This window comes from Dermacentor albipictus, chromosome 5 (genome assembly GCF_038994185.2).
Source record: "Dermacentor albipictus isolate Rhodes 1998 colony chromosome 5, USDA_Dalb.pri_finalv2, whole genome shotgun sequence".
Classification (NCBI taxonomy): domain Eukaryota; kingdom Metazoa; phylum Arthropoda; class Arachnida; order Ixodida; family Ixodidae; genus Dermacentor; species Dermacentor albipictus.
In genome coordinates, this window is record NC_091825.1 from 116,992,765 (window position 1) to 117,012,528 (window position 19,764).

Below are 19,764 nucleotides of genomic sequence, written 5' to 3' on the forward strand. Positions count from 1 at the left end.
CGCCAAAGCAGGTCACGCGCTCGGCTATTAGAACGAGTTCCGCTATTGCCCAACCCCCAATTTGCGGTGACACAACGCACTGCAAGCCCCTTTTCCACGCGACGCTGAGCTCGCAACTATAAGGTCCACCGTCGTCGGCAGGCAAGATGCAAAAGAACACGTACGCAAGCCAACTAACCGCCGGACGTCCTTTGCAGTAAAACAATTAGCGAGTCAGGTGAAGAGAGAGAGAGAGAGAGAAGAGGGTTTACTGCAGTGACATAACAATGAAGCCTGCACAAAGGTCGAATCACTTTCCTCGCTCAGCCCAGAGGGCACGTCAAGTTCAAACGGTCACGTAGCAGCAGCTCTGCCACATTCGGCAAACAGGGGGCAAACAGCGCATATTGCAATCTCAACAAGCAAGCTCGAAGGAACAACCATCTCGACGCAAGTTTGCGCGAGTAGGCGAGGAGGGAAACGAGAAATTTACGAACCGCCAGTCAGCCAGCCAGCTGTAGCAAAGACACCCGAGGTCGTCCACTTCCGTCAACGCCCTCCGCGCGGAAGCTCGACTTCGCGTCGCGTCAATCTTTCTAAGCCTGAATTTCAGACAAGTCTGCGGATTTGTCTTTAGAATTTCTCGCAGACCACTTAGCCCCCTTCTAGTCTACAGCCTAGAGAAAACACTCGTTAACAGGCCCATTTACACAGACTTTCCTAATGGTTGTTGGCAGAAAGTTTAGTTATTTCGTTTTAAAACAATCGACAGAGCGGAAAAGAAGGGTATAGGGGCAGGCTGGAAATCGGCCACGGGAAAAGAGCACAATGAAGTTCTACAGGCGTTACAACGGGCGTTAAACGCACAACTTCACAAGTCCATTCGTAGACAATGTTTCACAGTAAAACGCCCGCAGGCTTCCTTCCTTTGCTCAATTAGCGCGCGTTTTTTTTTTTTTTTTTCATTCTGCACGACTATACGAACCGAGCTAGTCCAACGGCAAGCGGTCCGCAAACTGTCCGAGCAAATGTCTACTACGAGGGACAACGCAATCGCATTCACGCAAAAAAGAAAGATATGTCAGAGGAAGACGTCCGTCGGACTAGCCGAACAAAAAGCGCAAGCACTCACTGAGCACAACGCCGGCGGAGGACGCCGGGAAGGAAAAGCCGGCGTGGCGCGACGGCCTCCGTTGGCAAGCTCCGCGCTGCCTCGAAGACGACGACGACGTCGACGACGTCAACGACGACGCCAGCGGGAACGCGTACTTCTCGACGACGTCCAAGCAGGGCTGCGGGCTCCAGCGGCCCCGCTGGCCGAGGTGGCACGTTCGCCGCAGCCGCTCCAGACCCGCCGAGGGAGACATCGCCGCGACACAACCGCACAACACGCGCGCACGCACTCGCGCGCACAGCAGACGGAACGAGGCGAGTCGACGCCGTGCCCTAAACACACGCCCCGGGCATCGCAGCAGCGGGCTCGGAAGGGAACAGCCAGCCAGCGGGAGGGGGGGAGGCGCGGAGAGATGCACGTCCGCTTTCGAGCTCGAGGAGGAAGGAGTCGGGCGGGACGGGCGACCGACGACACGCCGACTGGGTGACGACTGACTGTCCCTGCCGCGAAGTACTATACGTATGTACCGCCGATACGGCCGTTGAGTGACGGCGCGGCGAAGCGTTTCAACGGGGAAGGAAGGGGGAGGGAGCAGGAGAGATCACAAAGGTACGGGCAGGGAGGGAGGGAGGGAGGGACTCGGTCGGTGGTGGGAGTACACGTTTTAGCGGGCGCAGCAGCTTCGTCCCTTCTTTTCGCACCACAAACGCCGACCCAACGATCGGCGTCACACCGCGTATTCTCACACTGGTCTCACAGCGGCTGCCGGTACGGAACTTATATATATACACACAATGGGGGCTGGAGTGTACGCGCGAAGCAACGTTGGGGGTGCGAGAGAACCACCTTTCGAAAACTGCACTGCGCGTGCGGATGTTGACACAGACGCGTACGCTTACAGGTGTAGTAACAACTGCTGCCGCTGCGACGGCGGCGACGTGGTGTTGTTATAAACGCCGCTCATTGCTGCTTGTCCTTCTGTATCTCTCTCTCTCTCTCTCTCTCTCTCTCTCTCGCCGAGGCGATTGTTGCAGTCGCGGCGACAGAAATGCCTCGCACGGAAGAAGAGAGGGAGGAGGTCACGTGACCCCCGTCCTCGAGACGCGCACGCGTGCAGAGAATGGGAAAAGACAAAAAAAAAAGAGAAGAGAATGAGCGTAGCAGCGACGATGACTGACTTACGTCACGAAGACGAGAGAAAAAAAATAAAGAGGAACACGGGGCAGGGAGAGTAGCGGCGTGAGACACATGGATCCTTTATGAGGCCAAGACAACAAACAACCGGATCGAGAAAAAGAAACGCACTTCCCACTTGCATTGAGAGCACAATGCAGGTGCAGCGCTCTTACGTAAGGCGCGGAATAGGAAAAGGAGGACTAAATTCCGCAGTAAGAACGAGAAAAATAAATCACGCAGCAGCGGAAGAGAAAACGACGCAGTCCATACTTCCGCGGTGCTGGTTTAAGAACACCGGGGACGCTTCCGTAACAACGAACAACTATGTAGAACGAACGACACAATCAAGAAACTCGCCCCGTATAACACAAAGACGTAGCTCATTTGTGCTGCGTTTGGAGGAGTTCTGTCACTGTGGTACGTGTAGCGCACGTCTAACACGCACTACCATAAAGCGACAACCTTGTTCACTGCTGTAACAGAAGGCTATAGAGATGGACCTGCAAAGAAGGTGTTCGCTACACTATCGCCGAGTACCTTCCATTCGGTGTCTGCTCAGGTTTAGACCTTCTCCCTCGTCACTATAGAAGCACGACGCAGTGGTTAAGGCCATGCCGCACGATTTCTAGGAGACCGATGATGAGGACAACGTGGGGAGGAGGCGATAAAGGCGAGAAGAGCACGGAGCCAATTAATCCACGGACGCGAGCGGAAGGAGAGAGGGAGAGAGAAAGGAAATGAAGATATACCACTTCGCTAGCAATGTGCGCGCGCTTCCGTTCTTGAAGCGCGCTTTCCCAAGTGGCGGCAAACTCGGGAGAAGCAGGCAGGCGCTGACGATGAAAGGCAAGAGGACTCGGAAAGGAGGTTGTATGGAGGGGGAGAGGAGAGAGAAGCCCTGCGATCTAAGGAGTAGAGAGAGAGAGAGATAAAAAGAGAGGGAGAGCGTCATCGCGACGGTCGCGGCTACCGTCACTCGAAGAAGAACGCAGCCGAGTTCGTTCACACCGAAAAAGCATCGAACACGACCGACGGGTTCAGTTTCTCACTCGCCGTCGTTGCGACGTTCCTACTGACGCGCGATATGCGGCATGCGCAGCGCGAGGTTGAAGCAACTTGCCACGCCCACTTCCGCCGCTGCCGCCACAGCAGGAACAGTTGAGAGGGGCGCTGAATTCGAACAAAAACGCAAGAATGAAAAAAAGACAACAAATAAGAAAGAAAAGGAGCTTGTTTCGGAGAAAGAGCAAGAGAAACGCACTTAATATGCAAGCTGCGCGAGGCGCTGATGACGAGAAAGATGGCTCCCGGCGTGCCCAGCGGCACATGGCCAGGGTCCAGTGGCAGATGGTCAAGGTGATCATTGAAGTTAAGCTTCACTAGTTAGTCAAACTGACTGGGACGAGCGGAGCAGCCTTCGTAAAGCCAGAAAATGCGCAAGAACGATCGAAAGACCGGTGGCGACGCCCACTCGAAGTTCGCGCGCCAGCTTCCCGTGACTTCAGTGATTTTGACAACTGTTCGTCGACAAAGAAAGATGACACTGTATTCTTTAAAGAGAAAAAAAAAAGAAGACAAGGATTCAAACTAGGAGGTTTGTAGAACAATTATCTGCGCTAGGACGACCCATATGCGAGAGAACCCTTCGGCATCAGTGACGTCACCATGACGTGCCGGCGAGGCGGTCTGGACGCGAAATTCAAGAAAGGGTAGGCATAGGGCCAATTTCTTTCAGCTGGTAGACGACCTTGTTAAGATTGGGAAAGAGGCTTTCCAAAGAAAAGGTTGAGCTGCCCAAACTGACTTAGCCATTTGTCTCCTTAAACCTCGTATACAAAAATTGTTTGCCTAACGCCGGGCCGACTGCTTTCAACCAAGGACAGAAGTTTAAATGGGCCTTTCTACACGCCACGCTCCAATACAAAAATAAATACCAGATCCGAGTTCAACGCCATTGGCCTTTCACGTCCTCACCGCGGGAACGCGTTCCAGACGACAGGGGTTCCTGCTGCATACAAGCAACAACGTGTCACGAGTGCCGGACTTTCAAAGCAATTTCACTGCGGATGTGTCACACGCGCGCGCACTCCTCAGTGGTCGTTGACCGGTTATCCGCCGTTTATCCTGCGAACGCCCATTCTGCACGAGCGACGATAGCCGCAGACGACGCTCGGATGCGAAATAAAAACGTCACCGGGTCTCCGCTCGAGGCAGGAAACGACAACCTTCTCCGTCTGCCCAGTACACGTGGCCTTTTCATCACCGCCGAAAATCTCGGAGCAATGGGAGGGAGTGCTCTCCAGCGATCCGCCAGGTCGACCAGGAAGGTCTGCTTCGGCGAGCACAACTGGCAGCAGCATCCAGCGGAGCCCTGGACTAAGGGCAACCGACCATTGCGCTAGAAGATGGACGATTCCATCTGAAGACCGCAGAAGACCAGCGAATCTAGAGCTGATAATGTTTTTCACTCACTCACTCACACTCGACAGATTCAAAGCTCTCAACGATCAGCGGAATATTCTAGCGAGGCGTGACATAACGCGGCTCGTAACAAAAGACCGACCCCGATACGAGCATCGCACGGGTTTCGACACAGCTTGTAACGCGGGTCACGACGCCGACTATCGAAGGCTTGGGTGTGCGGACTCCGATAACGCTATCGTATTACGGTCACTCGAGGGTGGCGTGAGAAAGCATGCACGTCTCTGGAGCCTTTCTTTTTTTTTTTTCTCTTTTGCCCCCTTGTCGGTCGTCTTTGCCCAATTTGCGGTAACTTACCCGGATGTTCCAGAACGTCTCTCCCCACTCGACACTCTCCACCTCGACTCAAGTTGATGCCAGCGCCGCCCCGTGATTGGTCACTGCGCTTCATTGGTACTCAGCGTCAATTCTTCAGAATCGTACCACGTCTTCTCCAGTCAAAGGGTGAGCGCTGTGTTAAACTCGGTGGAGTGGAACTTCAAGTCGGCGTTGGTCTGAGAATATACGGGGGGGCGGGGCTAGGTTGTCAAGCCATGCCTCTCAGTGGAACTTCCGAGTCGACGCTGGTCTGAGAATATACGGGGTTTAGGTCGTCAAGCCATGCCCGTCAACCATGGAGAAAAATTTTCCTACGTTGATGCGCACATCGTGAAAGCGGTCCCGAGATGTAAAGAAAGAAAGAAATAACGAAAGAAAGAAAGAAAGAAAGAAAGAAAGAAAGAAAGAAAGAAAGAAAGGAAGGAAGTCATCAGGAGTTGACCCTGGCGACCTCTTCTACACGGGTTGTGTAACTGCGCCGCGGTGCCCGCGTTGTTCCTATTCGTGAGTCCCGACTCGCAGCCGCAACGCACTCGCCCACTTACTTCCGGTCGGTCGGGCGGCACGCGGTTTCAGGAAAGGGGAGCGAGGAGAAGGTTAAAAAGAAAGCGGGTTAGGGAAACAAACGGGCCAGAAGGCTTAAGCACTAACAACGCCACGAGACAGAAGGCACACACACGCGACGACAGAGAGTGTCGTAGTAGTAGCCGCCAGGGATGATGTCAACAAACTCGACGACGTCAGAACCGGCGTCTGCAGATACAGACGGGCGACGGCAATATAGAGAGATTGCAAGCGACATATATCGCCCAAGATGTAGCAGCAGCGTTATACGCTGGGCAAACAAGCACGAAGGGGTGATATAGCGGCACGCGATTGGTGGGGAGGGGGGGGGGATGTCTCAGAATGCACTAGGACAACGTGACGCGAAAATGACAAAGGCAGCACGGCGCACAGCATTCGTAGACTAGATACGTCATTCAACAAAGGAGGGAATTAAATAAACTAGGAGGGAGGGAGCACTACGTCACAAAGCCAGCAAGCGGCATTGGCAAGCGAACTTTCCGCGCAGCATTCCGTCCACCCTTTTCCCTCGAAGGGCGGTTTCGGCCCCGAGCACGTAACCTCGGAGACTCTCGGCGAATTGAACGAGATCGTCTGCTTCCCGGTAGCCTTTAATCGATGCGCACGTACACTTATACTGGCTGCTCCGCTTGCGGACGGGTGCATTAAAACCTACCGGCGCGCCCTGACCTGAGGATCGCGTGTTCGGCCTTACTCGTTTCCAATCGTGTTGAATGCTCCCTCCTAGTTATTTTCATTTATGGTTAAACACAATCCATAGCCACATCTTCCCTCTCCTTTTTCTCATAAACCCCATTCTCTGAGGAAACGCAGCTAGGACACGCAGCGACCGATGCTACAAAGGAAACTGAATACGGATTTCTATGCTTTCCGCCATCGTTGCGAATTCTGTTTCGCATGTCACTGAATACGCGTCTAAACCTCGTGACGGTGTTTTTGCACGTCGAGTTCCTTTACGCAAAACCAGGGCGTGCCCGGCATACACAGGCGACGGAGAACTGAACTTAATGGCCAACTTTCGATTTTTTTTTTTAGCTCTGCACGGCACTCAACTCTAGCCCTCTCGGCCCGGACAACTCTACATTCTATTTCCCCAGCACCATGCCGTACATTTGGCGATAGTTACATATCGCGTCAGCCAACTACAACCAAGAACCATAATCGAAGTGCTCCTCTACTGTCCATCCTCTGGATCGCCATACTCAAGCCGGTGACTAAACGGAAGCTTCACGGAACGATTAGGGGCGGACAATGGGCGATCCCTGCCCTCAGCAACACGCGGCACGGTCTCGTTACTGATTGGCTGAACGAGACCCACTGCCTTCACTATACGGGGCATGAAGTAGGCGAGACAGAGTTGTGGTACAGTCAAGGCCGCAGATGACGGGCGGAAGCAGACGGCAGCATTGCAGCACATAGGGGCAGGTCGGCGAAGGTTACACTGTAAACCTTGCCCTCACTGCCGTCGCTAGGCGACGCCGCGCGAAGTGGGGAAGAAAAAAAAGAGAAAGAAAGAAAACGTGACACGACCCTGACAGCGATAGTAGCGGCAGGTGGCATCCGTAACTTGTATCTGCGGCCCAATTAACCTTCGCAAGAACCGGCAGAGCTTTCCTTTTACGGCATCGCGGCCTCTATACACAAGTCCGACGACAACGAAACCTGCGATGCGCGAGCTATATAGGCGTCGTGCTATATAGCGTGGCACACATGCTAAACACGCCATGAATGAGCCTGGCTTGGCACTCATTAATGCCTCGGCGGCATGGAGGTCTGGGTTGTACGATTTCCCGGTTTATACGCGCACGAATGAAGAACGTCGCAGGCGCACAAATTCTCTATATTTAGATGGAGTGAGGGACAGACGCTGCCGTACCTTCGAGAAGCTGCACGCAGTACATGTATTACGGAAGCCGTAGGTCGAAAACAGCCAGAAACGCCTTTTCGTTATACAAGTCTCTCTCTCTCTCTCTCTCTCTCTCTCTCTCTGTGTGTGTGTGTGTGTGTGTGTGTGTGTGTGTGTGTGTGTGTGTGTGTGTGTGCGTGTGCGCGCGCTCGTTTAAGTTTTTACGTTATTCTTATAATGAGTAATACGTGAATTTTTCATCAGAAATACCATCGATTACCAAGACACGCTACAACTTTCTGGTCATCCAGACAAATCGCTACCACACCGCATCTATCGGTGCCACTCCCACAAAACCCACTAGTAGTGACCAAATGACGCGGAATTGCACGTTTTTAAAGGTTTTTCTCTCTTCGAGACAAACCACATTTCATGGCGCGCACTCACACACACGCACACACACACGCACACACACACACACAAATAAATCGAAGCGAAAAAAAGAAAAAAAAACGCACTGCACAGGGCCGGTCCACAGGAAGCGCCTGCTGAAAGCTCAAGCAGACCCAAATTTCACGGAACGCCGCTAAAACTCGCATGCCGACGCCTCGCCAAGAAAAAATGGACGCATAGAAGCGAAGACAAATAAAATTAAGGGAGAGTGTGAAAGAGAGAAACGAAGAAAAAACTACAGCGAGACGGGGGAGTGACAAACTGGGCGGGCGAGCACGTTGTGGCGAGACAAACAAGGCCGCGACGTGTCCGACAAAGCACGGAATGCGGCTGACACGCGAGGACGCCCGAAATACAAGGAAGCACACAATACCCGGTCGCCCTATTCTCTCCTTTCCCCCCCAACTCCCGGTCTTCGCTTCTTCTTGGCGGCCTAAGAATTCCGGTGGCGAGCACAATGACAAGAGCAAGGAAAAAGAGAAAGTGGGCCATCAGTGAACGCATAAGTACCGGCTGCTGCACGTTAGAAAAGCGAGAAAAAAAAAAGAAAAGAAAAGAAAGGCATTTCCACCAGATGTAACGATACAACGTCCTTAACGATTTCTACACAGAGTCGGCAAGCGCGTTTCGCTCTTCCCCTTAAAAGGGGAGAGAGAGAAAGTCGAGTTTTATGTGCTAGAACCACGATTAATAATGAAGCACGCCGCAGTGGGGGCCTACGGATTAATTTTGGCCACCTGGAGTTCATTAAGATGTACCGAAATATAAGTACACGAGCGTTTCTACAGTACCTCCCCTCCCTCCCTCCATCGCAATGCGACCGCCGCGGCAGGGATTGAATCCGCGACATCGAGCTCAGCGGCGCGCTACCATAACCGCTAAGCTTCCGCGGCGTATAGCTCTTCTCTCTCTGTAGCTTCGTGTACGTGAACTCGACGTGAGCGGATCGAGTCAGAAGTCGAGTTGACCCAGCCCGACACGACTGCGCTTGCATGCATCTTGCTGAGAGGGTTAGCGGCGAGTCAACTCGTCATCCCTCGCAGGCTGGTTGACCGCGAACTCGACTCCACCGGATTTCGAGCCGCCAATTCAACTCGACCCGACTTTATTGGTTTCACGCAAAACGTATGGGTAGATGGATTCTCTTACTTGCGAAGTGATTTTCGCGTGTCTCTTGCCTGGCGCACGCGTACGCACACAGGAACGCGTGTCAACATGGAAGGAGGAGGAGGAGGAGGAGGAGGAGGAGGAGGGGGAGGGTGCGCCTAGCAACTTCGGAGAATCGGCGCGGTGCCATCAACGCTCTGACGCGCGCGGCAGCGTCAGCGAACGCTTTTGTCTCCTTCCCAAGAAGCAGGTCGTGCGTGTGTATACGTGACCAAGAGGCGGGCCTGGGGACGACGTCACCGCCGCCGCCGCCAGGGACTTCAAACACCGGGTTGTCGGGACGCGTGGAGGGACTTCCCGGATGGAAAAAAAAAAAAAGAACAGCGGCGACCGAGGGATAGACAGACCAAGCTTTCCGCACAAGCGGTGCACCCTGATTTTGCCGAACACGGAATGGTACAAAACGGAACGGAACATAACAGAAGCTTCGTTTAGCTTTTTTTTTTATCCCTGCCACCCCCCCTCCCCCTTCCCAACTTAGGTGAATAAGCTATCCTGACAAACAAACTGTTTCTTGGACTCATTAATTTTGCTTCGAATATACAATAAAAACAGCAGACGCTAAATGCACATAGTGAACGATACCCGAAAGGTGCATACGTAACCTTTTATGTAAACGAAGTAGAGCATTTCAAATGCACAGTGAGGCCACAGTATATACGCTAGCGAATGGAGCCGACTGTAATAATGTAATATATGTGGTTTTACGTGCCAAAACCACTTTCTGATTATGAGGCACGCCGTAGTGGGGGACTCCGGAAATTTTGACCGCCTGGGGTTCTTTAACGTGCACCTAAATCTAAGTACACGGGTATTTTCGCATTTCGCCCCCATCGAAATGCGGCCGCCGTGGCCGGGATTCGATCCCGCGACCTCGTGCTCAGCAGCCTAACACCATAGCCACTGAGCAACCACGGCGGGTAGCCGACTGTCGCGTCATCCGTGCATGACAAATCTTGTAAGCTATCAATCACGCCTTTCCAGGTACAACTACAAACGGCGACACACGCACTGCAAGCAACACCAAAAGAACAAATTATACAGGGCGTCCCAGATAGCTTAAGACAAGCTGACCAATTGCAAAAAAAAAATGGTTGAACAACAAAAAAAGAACATGGTGCAAGATACGACCTTAAGACCGTAGTCTGGTCGTCAGAAGTATGACGACCGAGCCCCGTAGGTAGTAGGTCTAAACACCTTATCTGGCGCCCCATGGTTTCTTAATTTCTTTTTTATTTGAACAGCTTGGTTAACGTTACCTGGGACACATGCAATCATATTCAGTATACAAGGCGACCATTCTTTAGGTTTTCCAGAATAAAAAAAAGAAAAAAAAAAAGTCGCCCGTCGCAGATGAAATAGTTCAAGTCCTTGAGCTGGATTATACACAGAGGCGTACATTATACTCTCACGAGAAATCGTAACGCACATTCAAAATATTTACGAAACAAGCTAATTATCTTAATTGATTACTTTACGGTAAAGATAGCAATTTACGAACTGTAGCCGGCGGGTTCGCAAGGCGTATCCATTTGGACTGAATTTACAGAATGACATGTATAACGTTTGGAGATACGCAACATCGAACGGGCCGAAAAAATGCACTGTTATTTTACTTTCTATTTTAACCAAACGCATCTTCTGTGCATTGACACACAAAAGTAACTGAAACGCCCATGTATATCGTCCCGCCATCTTGAGGAATCATACCTCGAAACTGGTGTCATCCTAGAGATTGATTTCGAATGGATACGTCTTGCAAGCTAACCGGCTACAATTCGTAACAGATGTGCCGTAATGTAATCAATCAAAAACAATAAGTGAATTTTCGTTAATCAGTTGAACGTACGTTTCGATTGTTGTTGCTGTTACTGTCGACCGCTTCGAATAATCCAACTCAAGGGCAAGAATTACGCTGCCTGCCATAGGCGATCTTGCAAAATTCTGGGAAACGTAAAAAAAATGATCACCCCCTATATCAGATACATGTTATAATTTAATCGACTAGTTACGTGTAAGAAACATGTTGGCGAGCTATAGGTTGCGACCGAGCTACAACTTGTTGCTCACAGGTGGCATCTCAATGAATTCCTAACTAAAGTTATTCCTGACGTGCCAGAAAATTTGGTGGGGGCGATGAAAATAGGAAATCTGCAGGCGCAAGTTGGAATCATCCAGCGCAACAACACAGAGTAATTGGAGATTGCTGGGAGAGAGAGAGGCATTCGTCCTGCCCAGTGCACCTAAAGTTAGGCTGACGATGATATATATATTCATTTTTAAAAATTTATTTCTTGTAGTAAGGCATATGTTTTCATGCCCTGCTGCCTTCGCAGCAGTGTCCCAAACCAGCGGGCGCGCCCAGCGTACGGCGCGCACGTAGAAGAAGGGGGAGAATCGCGGGCACGACCCAAAAAACGGAGCCCTTTTAGGGTTTTGCGACCCAGCGAGAGCGCCCAGCGTCAGCGCTAAATAACAAATGACACTACCTCCACAAGTGTTCTCGTCGCACACACGACGTCTTTCCGGCGACGTTAAAAGGATTACACGCAGGGACGCCCGCTACGAGCACGAGTAGCCATAAATAAAGCCGCGCGACAAGAAAAGAACGGAGAGAGAAAAACAAAGGTGACAGAGAGAAGAGCGCGCAAAATTAAAAAAATAAAATAAAAATAACATGAAAGGGGGGGGGGGGCGCTGGAACGGGAAGACAGTTGAAGCCCAACGAGAGAGGCGGGACTTCAGGGGGGACCTTGCGAGCGCAATAGGAGAGGAAGTTTAAGCCGCGCTTCAGAGGTGAACAGAGGCGACCGCACATTCTACTATAGGTATACGGCACACGTCCTGCATCGGGATTTCGGGGCGTCGTTTTTCATCGTTTGGTGACCGCCGTCTCCCACGCACGCTCGTCGCATAACGGGCTCTAATGTCCCATTGGCTGTCACCCAGACTTGATCGTTCTTCATTCCTTTTTTTTTTTCCCTTACAAAATGCTTTTCGTTTTGTTCTCGATAATTAGTCGGCCTGGAGCCCGCCTGACAGAACAACGCCCCTGTCGGGAAAAAAACGGAGAGGTAATCTGTTTTCGTTAAGACTAGCGTACGCGGAAAGAAGAATAAACGAAGAAAAAAAGGTCGCCGTAAAAGGCGTTGGCGCCCCTGTTACCGTCGTCACGCATACAAATGGCCAGGAGATCGACGGTCTCGGGACCAAAGCTGAGGGATAGTTTTTTTACCTCCCGCGTTCGAAAGCAGATGAGGCGCGCTTAGTTTTTTTTTTGTTGTTGTTGTTGCTTATTTGCCGTTTAGTTAGGTGTCGTTATCTTATTCACGTAACGCGTTAAAGTCCCGCGATAACGAGATTAGACAGACAGACAGACAGACAGACAGACAGACAGACAGACAGACAGACAGACAGACAGACAGACAGACAGACACACAGACGGACAGACAGACAGACAGACAGACAGACAGACAGACAGACAGACAGACAGACAGACGGACGGACGGACGGACGGACGGACGGACGGACGGACGGACGGACGGACGGACGGACGGACGGACGGACGGACGGACGGACGGACAGACAGACAGACAGACAGACAGACAGACAGACAGACAGACAGACAGACAGACAGACAGATAGATAGATAGATAGATAGATAGATAGATAGATAGATAGATAGATAGATAGATAGATAGATAGATAGATAGATAGATAGAGAGTGAGTGAGAGAGAGAGAGAGAGATCTGCATGTCCCCTCAGAAAGAATGCGGGCGCAGTAGTTCTCCGCATGGTCATGAATACCACTGTAGCCTTTTGCTATAAGACGTGCTTGCTGCACGTGTGGCAGGCTTCTGTCCACCCATTTTATCTTCGTTTTCATTCCGTTTCAACCTTGAAAAGAGCCAGCGCCGACGAGGCCCCGTCTCAACGACTTCCGTTTCGCGGACACAGCAGTGCGTCTTCTCTCCCAGCTTATATGCTCGTGACTCCCTCGCATGCCTCACGTCACAAGGCACAGCCACTCTCCTGGCGTTTTGACAGCTTTCGCTAACGATGGAACGGAGAACGGCAATTCTTTTTTTTTTTCCCTCTCTCTACAGGAGCAAACAAAAGAATACGATCACAGCTCGCCTCGGAGGAAAAAGAAAGGAAAGAGAGAGAGAGAAATATAGATAAATAAAGGAAAACACGTTGCCCCCTCCTCATTATAAAAGACGTTCCACGTGCTACAATTTGCCGCGTCGTTTCATAAGCGCTGCCCCCGCAGACCAGCCCGTGCGTCTTTTTCCTGGAACGCGGCTGCCTGAAATAACTTCGCTCACGCGAGCGCAGCTTCGGTCTGCGGTGCGGTTCCCGGTCTTTAAAAGCACAATGTCGCGTCGTGATCACCCCCCCCCCCCTCTCTACCGTCCCCTCTCAATCCTCTCCTACCAATGTTTTCCACTTGAATGCGCGAACGAGACAGAATGTGTGGTTAACCAAGGTTAGTGCTATATAGGATGCCGCTAACCCATACTGGCCGTTTGGTGCAGTACATAACGCGCTGCTACATGTTCATGCAGGATGGCCTCTTATATCAATACACCAAGAACTGCAGATCGAATTCTATTCGGGGAAAAAAGTTGCGGCGGGTGTCACAGCCGGGAATCCAAAAGGATGATCAGGGTGAGTGACTGAATAAGAGAGAGAGAGAGAAAGTGCGTGTGTTTTAGGAGCGAGAGAGACGTCACTGGGTATTTTCCACCGCTGTATTGCTCTTTGAGACACAGCGCACGTATAGCGCACGTATTACAGTACCAACGAGTCATGCTAAACAATGATTTTGCGCATCCTTGCAAACGTTATAGCGTTGCGAGTCTCTGAAACATCGAATGCAGTGCTAAGGAGAAATACCACCGAAGCGTATAAATACAACGCACCGAACCTAGGTCCACTGCGCGTTCATACCTCTCGCGAACGTATATGCACCGATTCTTGGCATTTTCGCGTTTGTTCCGTGCAGTGCGTGGTGTTACTGCCGCTACTGCGTTTTAAGAGCGACAGAAGGGATACAATAGATGTTGAGCCTGTTCCTGCACATCTATGACCGACTGCGTTTTCGAGACACGAACACCGAACGAACTGAGACAAATATTTAAAAATAAAGGAATAGATAGGCAGGCACGCATTAACGAAGCTCGCAAGAACGTACCGGACATCTCAAGCGTGCGGCAAAATAACCCTGCACATTTTAAATAAAGGCAGTCCTCCAAGACAAAGGGTACAGCGAAACTCGGCGCGACAACCGGTTCGCAATGCACACGGACTTCGAGAGCTAAGAAATGCGCGACCAAGGTCTCGGAGGCGACGACACCAAACGCACAGCTACGCTGTACACGCGCTGCGCGAGCTCATTAAGTCCCGTCTCCGGGCGCAGAAATCGATATGCGGGCCGCGTCGCCTTGCCCAGATGCCTATCGCGACAAAACTCATTCCGCTGCCCCGTACGATGTCATTCAATGTGGCGCTGGCCTGACGTGCGGGCACGACACAGCATCGCTAGTGGCCTGCCGTGCCCACACAGGGCGTGGAAAGAAAGAAAGAAAGAAAGAAAGAAAGAAAGAAAGAAAGAAAGAAAGAAAGAAAGAAAGAAAGAAAGAAAGAAGCTGTCGGGGTGAAATCCCACTACGTCCGACTTCATCAACGAACCGCTGGGGCAGCGGTCGCCATTAATTACGTGGTGGCCTCAAGAGGACGACAGCTCGTAAACAAGACTCGGAAGATGACGCGCGAGCGAGCGTGCAGGAAAAAAAAAAAGAAAGAAAGAAAAAAGAAAAGAAGAAACAATCAGAGTCTGCGAGAGTAAGATCAAAGAGGCAAAGGGAAAACACGCAGGCGGCGGTGTAAAAGCCTGCGGTCGCGTGCATTTAGCCGCAATCTGTACCGCGGACACGCACGGGACTTCACAGGCTGGCACGCGGCGAACGCGGACAGAGTGGGCGGTATGAACAACACCATCTTATATAACGTAGACGTGGGTGCTGGCGCGACAATGCCGGCGTCAGCGATTCTCGCGCGTGCGGGGTTGAGAAAGAAAGAAAGAAAGAAAGAAAGAAAGAAAGAAAGAAAGAAAGAAAGAAAGAAAGAAAGCACACAAGCGAGGCTGCAGGACGGAAAGGATATAGGGATAAATCATCTCTGTATGTCGCACGGACACCTACCCATATAGCTAGCTGCAAGCCTCACAGCGACCCGCACACTATATACGCATCGAAGACTCGCCGATTCCACGAAGACCCGCGACTCCGCTCCACACCCCCCCCCCCCTTCCCCTCCCGACCCCCGCTAACTTTGCGACCGGAGTCTCTCGTCCTTCAGCAGCCTTCGCGGTCGCGCGGTTTTAACAACGGTCGCACGCGGATGGCAAGATTTCCGCCGAAGTGATTTTGTTTTCGTCGGCGAGAGCTAAAGTAGCATGCCATTCGCGGCGGGTGTGCCATTTTATTCGCCATCTGAACACGCATCTGAGAGCGGTTGCGCCTCTTCAACATTGTCATTCTTCCATTTTTGCTGAACGAAACTTCCGTCCGTGCTGAAGAACACATATACAAGCTCGGAAGAGGAGGACTAAAATAAAATAATAATGAAAAAAAAACGCACGATCCCGCGAGACTCGCAAAAGGAAAACAAAGATGTATGAACTGCTAAGCTCCGATTTCCTTCGCATATTTACATTGCTTTTTCCCTCGGCATTTGCCGCATGAAGGAAAGCGCAAGAACATCGGAAAGCGCCTAGAAGTGGGCGTGTTGTCCGCCAATCCAGGCTCACGCAAAAAAACAACGACGTCGCTCAGGCGATGTTTCTCTGTTATGCTCGGAAATTTCGGCAGTCAAAACTGGGGGATTTTGGCGAGAACGAGCAAATGAAGGAGGAAATAAAAAGTCCGAACAACATGCTTTCCGTCGACGTCACCGCGATAACAAATGAACGTAATCGTCGTACGAAACACGGCCGGCAACGAGGCTCCTTGAATGCAAGATGGCACCGTCTCGCTAATTCTGTGCAGTGCATCGAAGGCTACGTGGCTCGTCTGAGCCAATCAGTAACGAGAGCAGGCTGCATGTTTCAGAGAAAGGCAGAAGAGGGCCGGTCGCCCATTGTGCGCTGCTAATCCCTCCGTGACGCGTCCATTCAGTCGACTTCGCGTGGAGGGCGAGATTAGAGGCGTAAAGTGGATTATCCCAGCTTCTTTCGGTTCTCTTTGTCATTAGTGATCACTGCGATATTGGAAAGTGTCTGTTGCGATCCATAAGAATGCATTTCGCGCGTGTTTACGTAGACCGTTTTAGCGTTTACATGAATTGCATTTTGTAGATAGTTACACTACTGCCATGCAAGGACTTTTGAGCCACACTCAACCTACTTGCGCAGTCTTTAGCCCAAAATGGCCGGCCATCCAGCATTTTTTACTGAAAAAATAAAACGATTTGATTTCGCGGTTGGCTGACGTGACCCGTAAGCGTTCACTGCACTGCCCCTAATTCCTGAGACAGGGTACACGGTACCCGTTTGCTCATCGACGCACTAACGATGCGAGAAAACAAAAAAAAAAGAGAGATCGCAACAACACGCTATACGCGTTCGCGACAATCAAGCGACGCGGGGCAGGCGAGGAGGCGGAATGGCGATTTCGCTTGGCGCCGTTCCACGCAGCGTGCGTGCGTGCGTACGCGATCGGGAGAACATCGCGCAAGCGAGTTATTTTCCATAATAAACGACGATTTCCACTACACTCTCTTCAGGCAGCCGGTAGCTCCAGAGAGAGTGCGCGCCTGCACACACACGCGCACAGCGCCTTTTCACCGAAGCCGCGGCGCTTAATCGACGCGGAAAGAAAAAAAAACCTTGGAAAAGCAACACGCGATTCCGCGGGCTAATGAGCGGGCTGCTTTGCCATCGCATCTACTTCGTCTCCCCTCTTTTTTTTTTTCTCTCACTATTCGTTTTGATCACTCAGACGGCACCTCTGACCTCCCCCTTCACCCCTTCACCCTTCCCCACCATGCTTCGAACATTGCACATTTGGCACACTTCCCCGCACGGCAGCCGTCGCGTGTGTGTTTGTGTAGATAAAGCCTCGCACGCGAGGACCAATGCAGGACGATCAGTTCCGCCGGTTCTATACGGTTCTTTCGGGCGCTCAATTTAATAACGTCCATCGAATATTCCAGCTCTAACCTAAATCTTGCACTCTGGCAAAGTGCGCTGTCGGGCGTAAGTTGCAGGATATGTAAAAAGTAATAATCATCATAAAAAATACACGGGCGAACTGCGACATCAGTTAAAGGCGCGAAGTTGGGTTTGCAGTGCCCAGGCGGCCTTCACTTCCAAAACACAGAAAAGAAAGAAAGAAAGAAAGAAAGAAAGAAAGAAAGAAAGAAAGAAAGAAAGAAAGAAAGAAAGAAAGAAAGAAAGAAAGAAAGAAAGGGCTTTACGTGCCACAACCGCGATCCAATTACGAAGCATACCGTACCGTGAGGAACTGCGGATTAATTTTGACCACCTGGCGGGCACAGGCAGACATAGGAGGAAGTCACCCGACAGAACCCATCACATTACATCATTTCCTTAACCCCCCCCCCCCCCCCTTTTCGGAGTATTAACGTAAGGGTCGGAAATACAATATAACAGCAAATACAACAAACAGGCAAGTATAGAAGTGGAATACAAGTTTACTTGCCAGGGGAAAGAATTAGAAGTTGCCCAAGGCACGATCTCATAACATTACAGAGTAGTTCCACGGAGACCACTCGCAGAGAACGTCGTCCAACAGTGCACGCACGCACCACAAGATGGCGGCGCGAACTTCAAAAACTAAACAAAGAGGCGCCTCCTGGACGCAGCCACGCGGAGAAACGGCGCGGGCACCGCGACAACGCCAGCCCACCACGAAGCAACAACAACAAAAAAATAACAAAAGTAATAAATAAATAAATAAATAAAAAGCGAAAGCGCGCTGTTCGCTGGACCGTGGCCCTTCAGAGCTGCCAGTCGGCGCCACATGCGAAACTTTCCTCGCGCATGCGCACTCGCTCGCTCCCTCCCGTTCGGGCACACCGCAGACGTCGGTGCACGTGTAGGCTGCTCGAAAAGCGCGCGTGTACAGTGATGCGCACGCTCTCCCGAACATAAGGCGCGCTGACTCATGGCGCGCGCCGTCTCTTTTCTCCAACGCCATAATAATAACGTAGCGGTTTGAACCTGCGGCGCACAGACAGACTGGCCGCCGGGAGAAAACGCGCGTGCGAGGGCTACGCGAGCGTCGCCTGCTGTCCGCGGCAGCTGGCTGCTGGCAGAGCGAGAACTCTGAGCGCCTAAGAGTGAGCCAGGCGCGAGAACTATGAACCCGGAGTCTGCGGAACAGCGAGCGCAGACCGTTTGGTTCCAAAGGCGCCTTGCCGTGTACGGCAAGAATCCAGATCGTCCGGGTATACTTGCTAACATGGAGCCAATATGTTCTAAGAGGAAGCTCGGGTGCTCCTATCTAAATACACCTAAAAGAAGAATTCTTTTTTTTTTTCATTTTTATCGGCAACCAGTGCAGCAAATTTGACAAGGTTGGTTGCATTTAAAAGAAAAACTTAAAAGTATAGTGACTGTTTCAAATATTTTAATTAGGTGAACATTTTTTTAAATCAGAAATCGGCAAAAATAGACAATTTTTAGAAAACGAACATATCAACTTTAGAACTCCTATAAATGAAATATGATATCCCGAGTGTGTGAATTGCATCTAATAGTACATCTAAAGAGAACAAAATTAATATGTTACACGTAAAACCTAAAAAAATAATTAATAATATGGAAATACAGCTTTTGCACAACCCTTGTACACAACGTAACAAATTCACGTTAAGATAATTGACACATCAAATTTGTGCGCTTTGAATGATCTAATGGATGCTGTTTACACAACCGCGATATCTGTTCTTGAAAGAGAGCAATTAATTTGTATTTCTATTTCGCTTTGTTTTCTTTTTTTCGAACTTTCGAAGTTCCTTTTCACACAATCCAGTCAGTGAATCGAAATCACCCGTCCAACAGTCGCTATAATTTAGCTTTCTCTCTGAAACGCAACAAATTTCATTAAAATCGGTCCAGGGGTTATCTCAGAAAAGCGTTCTTTGCATTTTACATGTATCTGAATAGGCCACGTCGGACTTGAGGCCCGAGCTAAAGCTTTCTCTTAACATGCGAAACACGGCGTTAGACACCAAAGACACCAAGACGGACTGCTGACAACGTCTTAGTATGTATACATAGAGGGCTCGAATCGCCCCGTTCGTGGAAGTAAACGCCATCATTCGTCAGGCTTTCATATACGTTAGCCTTTATATATATGCACATGCAGCATTCGCATTCTTCTCGTCTTCTCTTACGCAGACCGGAGAATAAATAAATAAATCGAGTGACACATGCACGTGAGATCGCTCGCGTGTTTGCAGGCACCGAGCAAAGGAGATCCCTTTCTCGCGGTCGGCCCACGTGACCAGTACAGCGTGCGCGCATATGACGCAAACGCCGTGACGCGCGCGACAGCGTCGCGTCTCGCTCGAACTGTCACCCGCTGCTTTGTGGCCGATGACGTAAGGCGCCAAT

General features: G+C 50.8%; 1 protein-coding gene across 5 annotated transcripts in view; it reads right to left on the reverse strand.

Moving 5' to 3' along the window:
• Nucleotides 1-19,764, reverse strand: part of LOC135916125 (cyclin-dependent kinase 16-like) — a 173,617-nt gene that overhangs the window by 50,880 nt on the left and 102,973 nt on the right. The window contains exon 1 of one of the 5 annotated variants that reach the window (XM_065449375.1): nt 1,112-1,549. The exons of 3 other annotated variants lie outside the window; for them this stretch is intronic. In XM_065449375.1, the coding sequence (XP_065305447.1) occupies nt 1,112-1,346 (235 nt within the window). In that variant the 5' untranslated portion in view covers nt 1,347-1,549. Of the gene's footprint in view, nt 1-1,111; nt 1,550-19,764 lie in introns of those variants that run through there. One more of the 5 variants, XM_065449378.1, reaches the window with a different exon arrangement.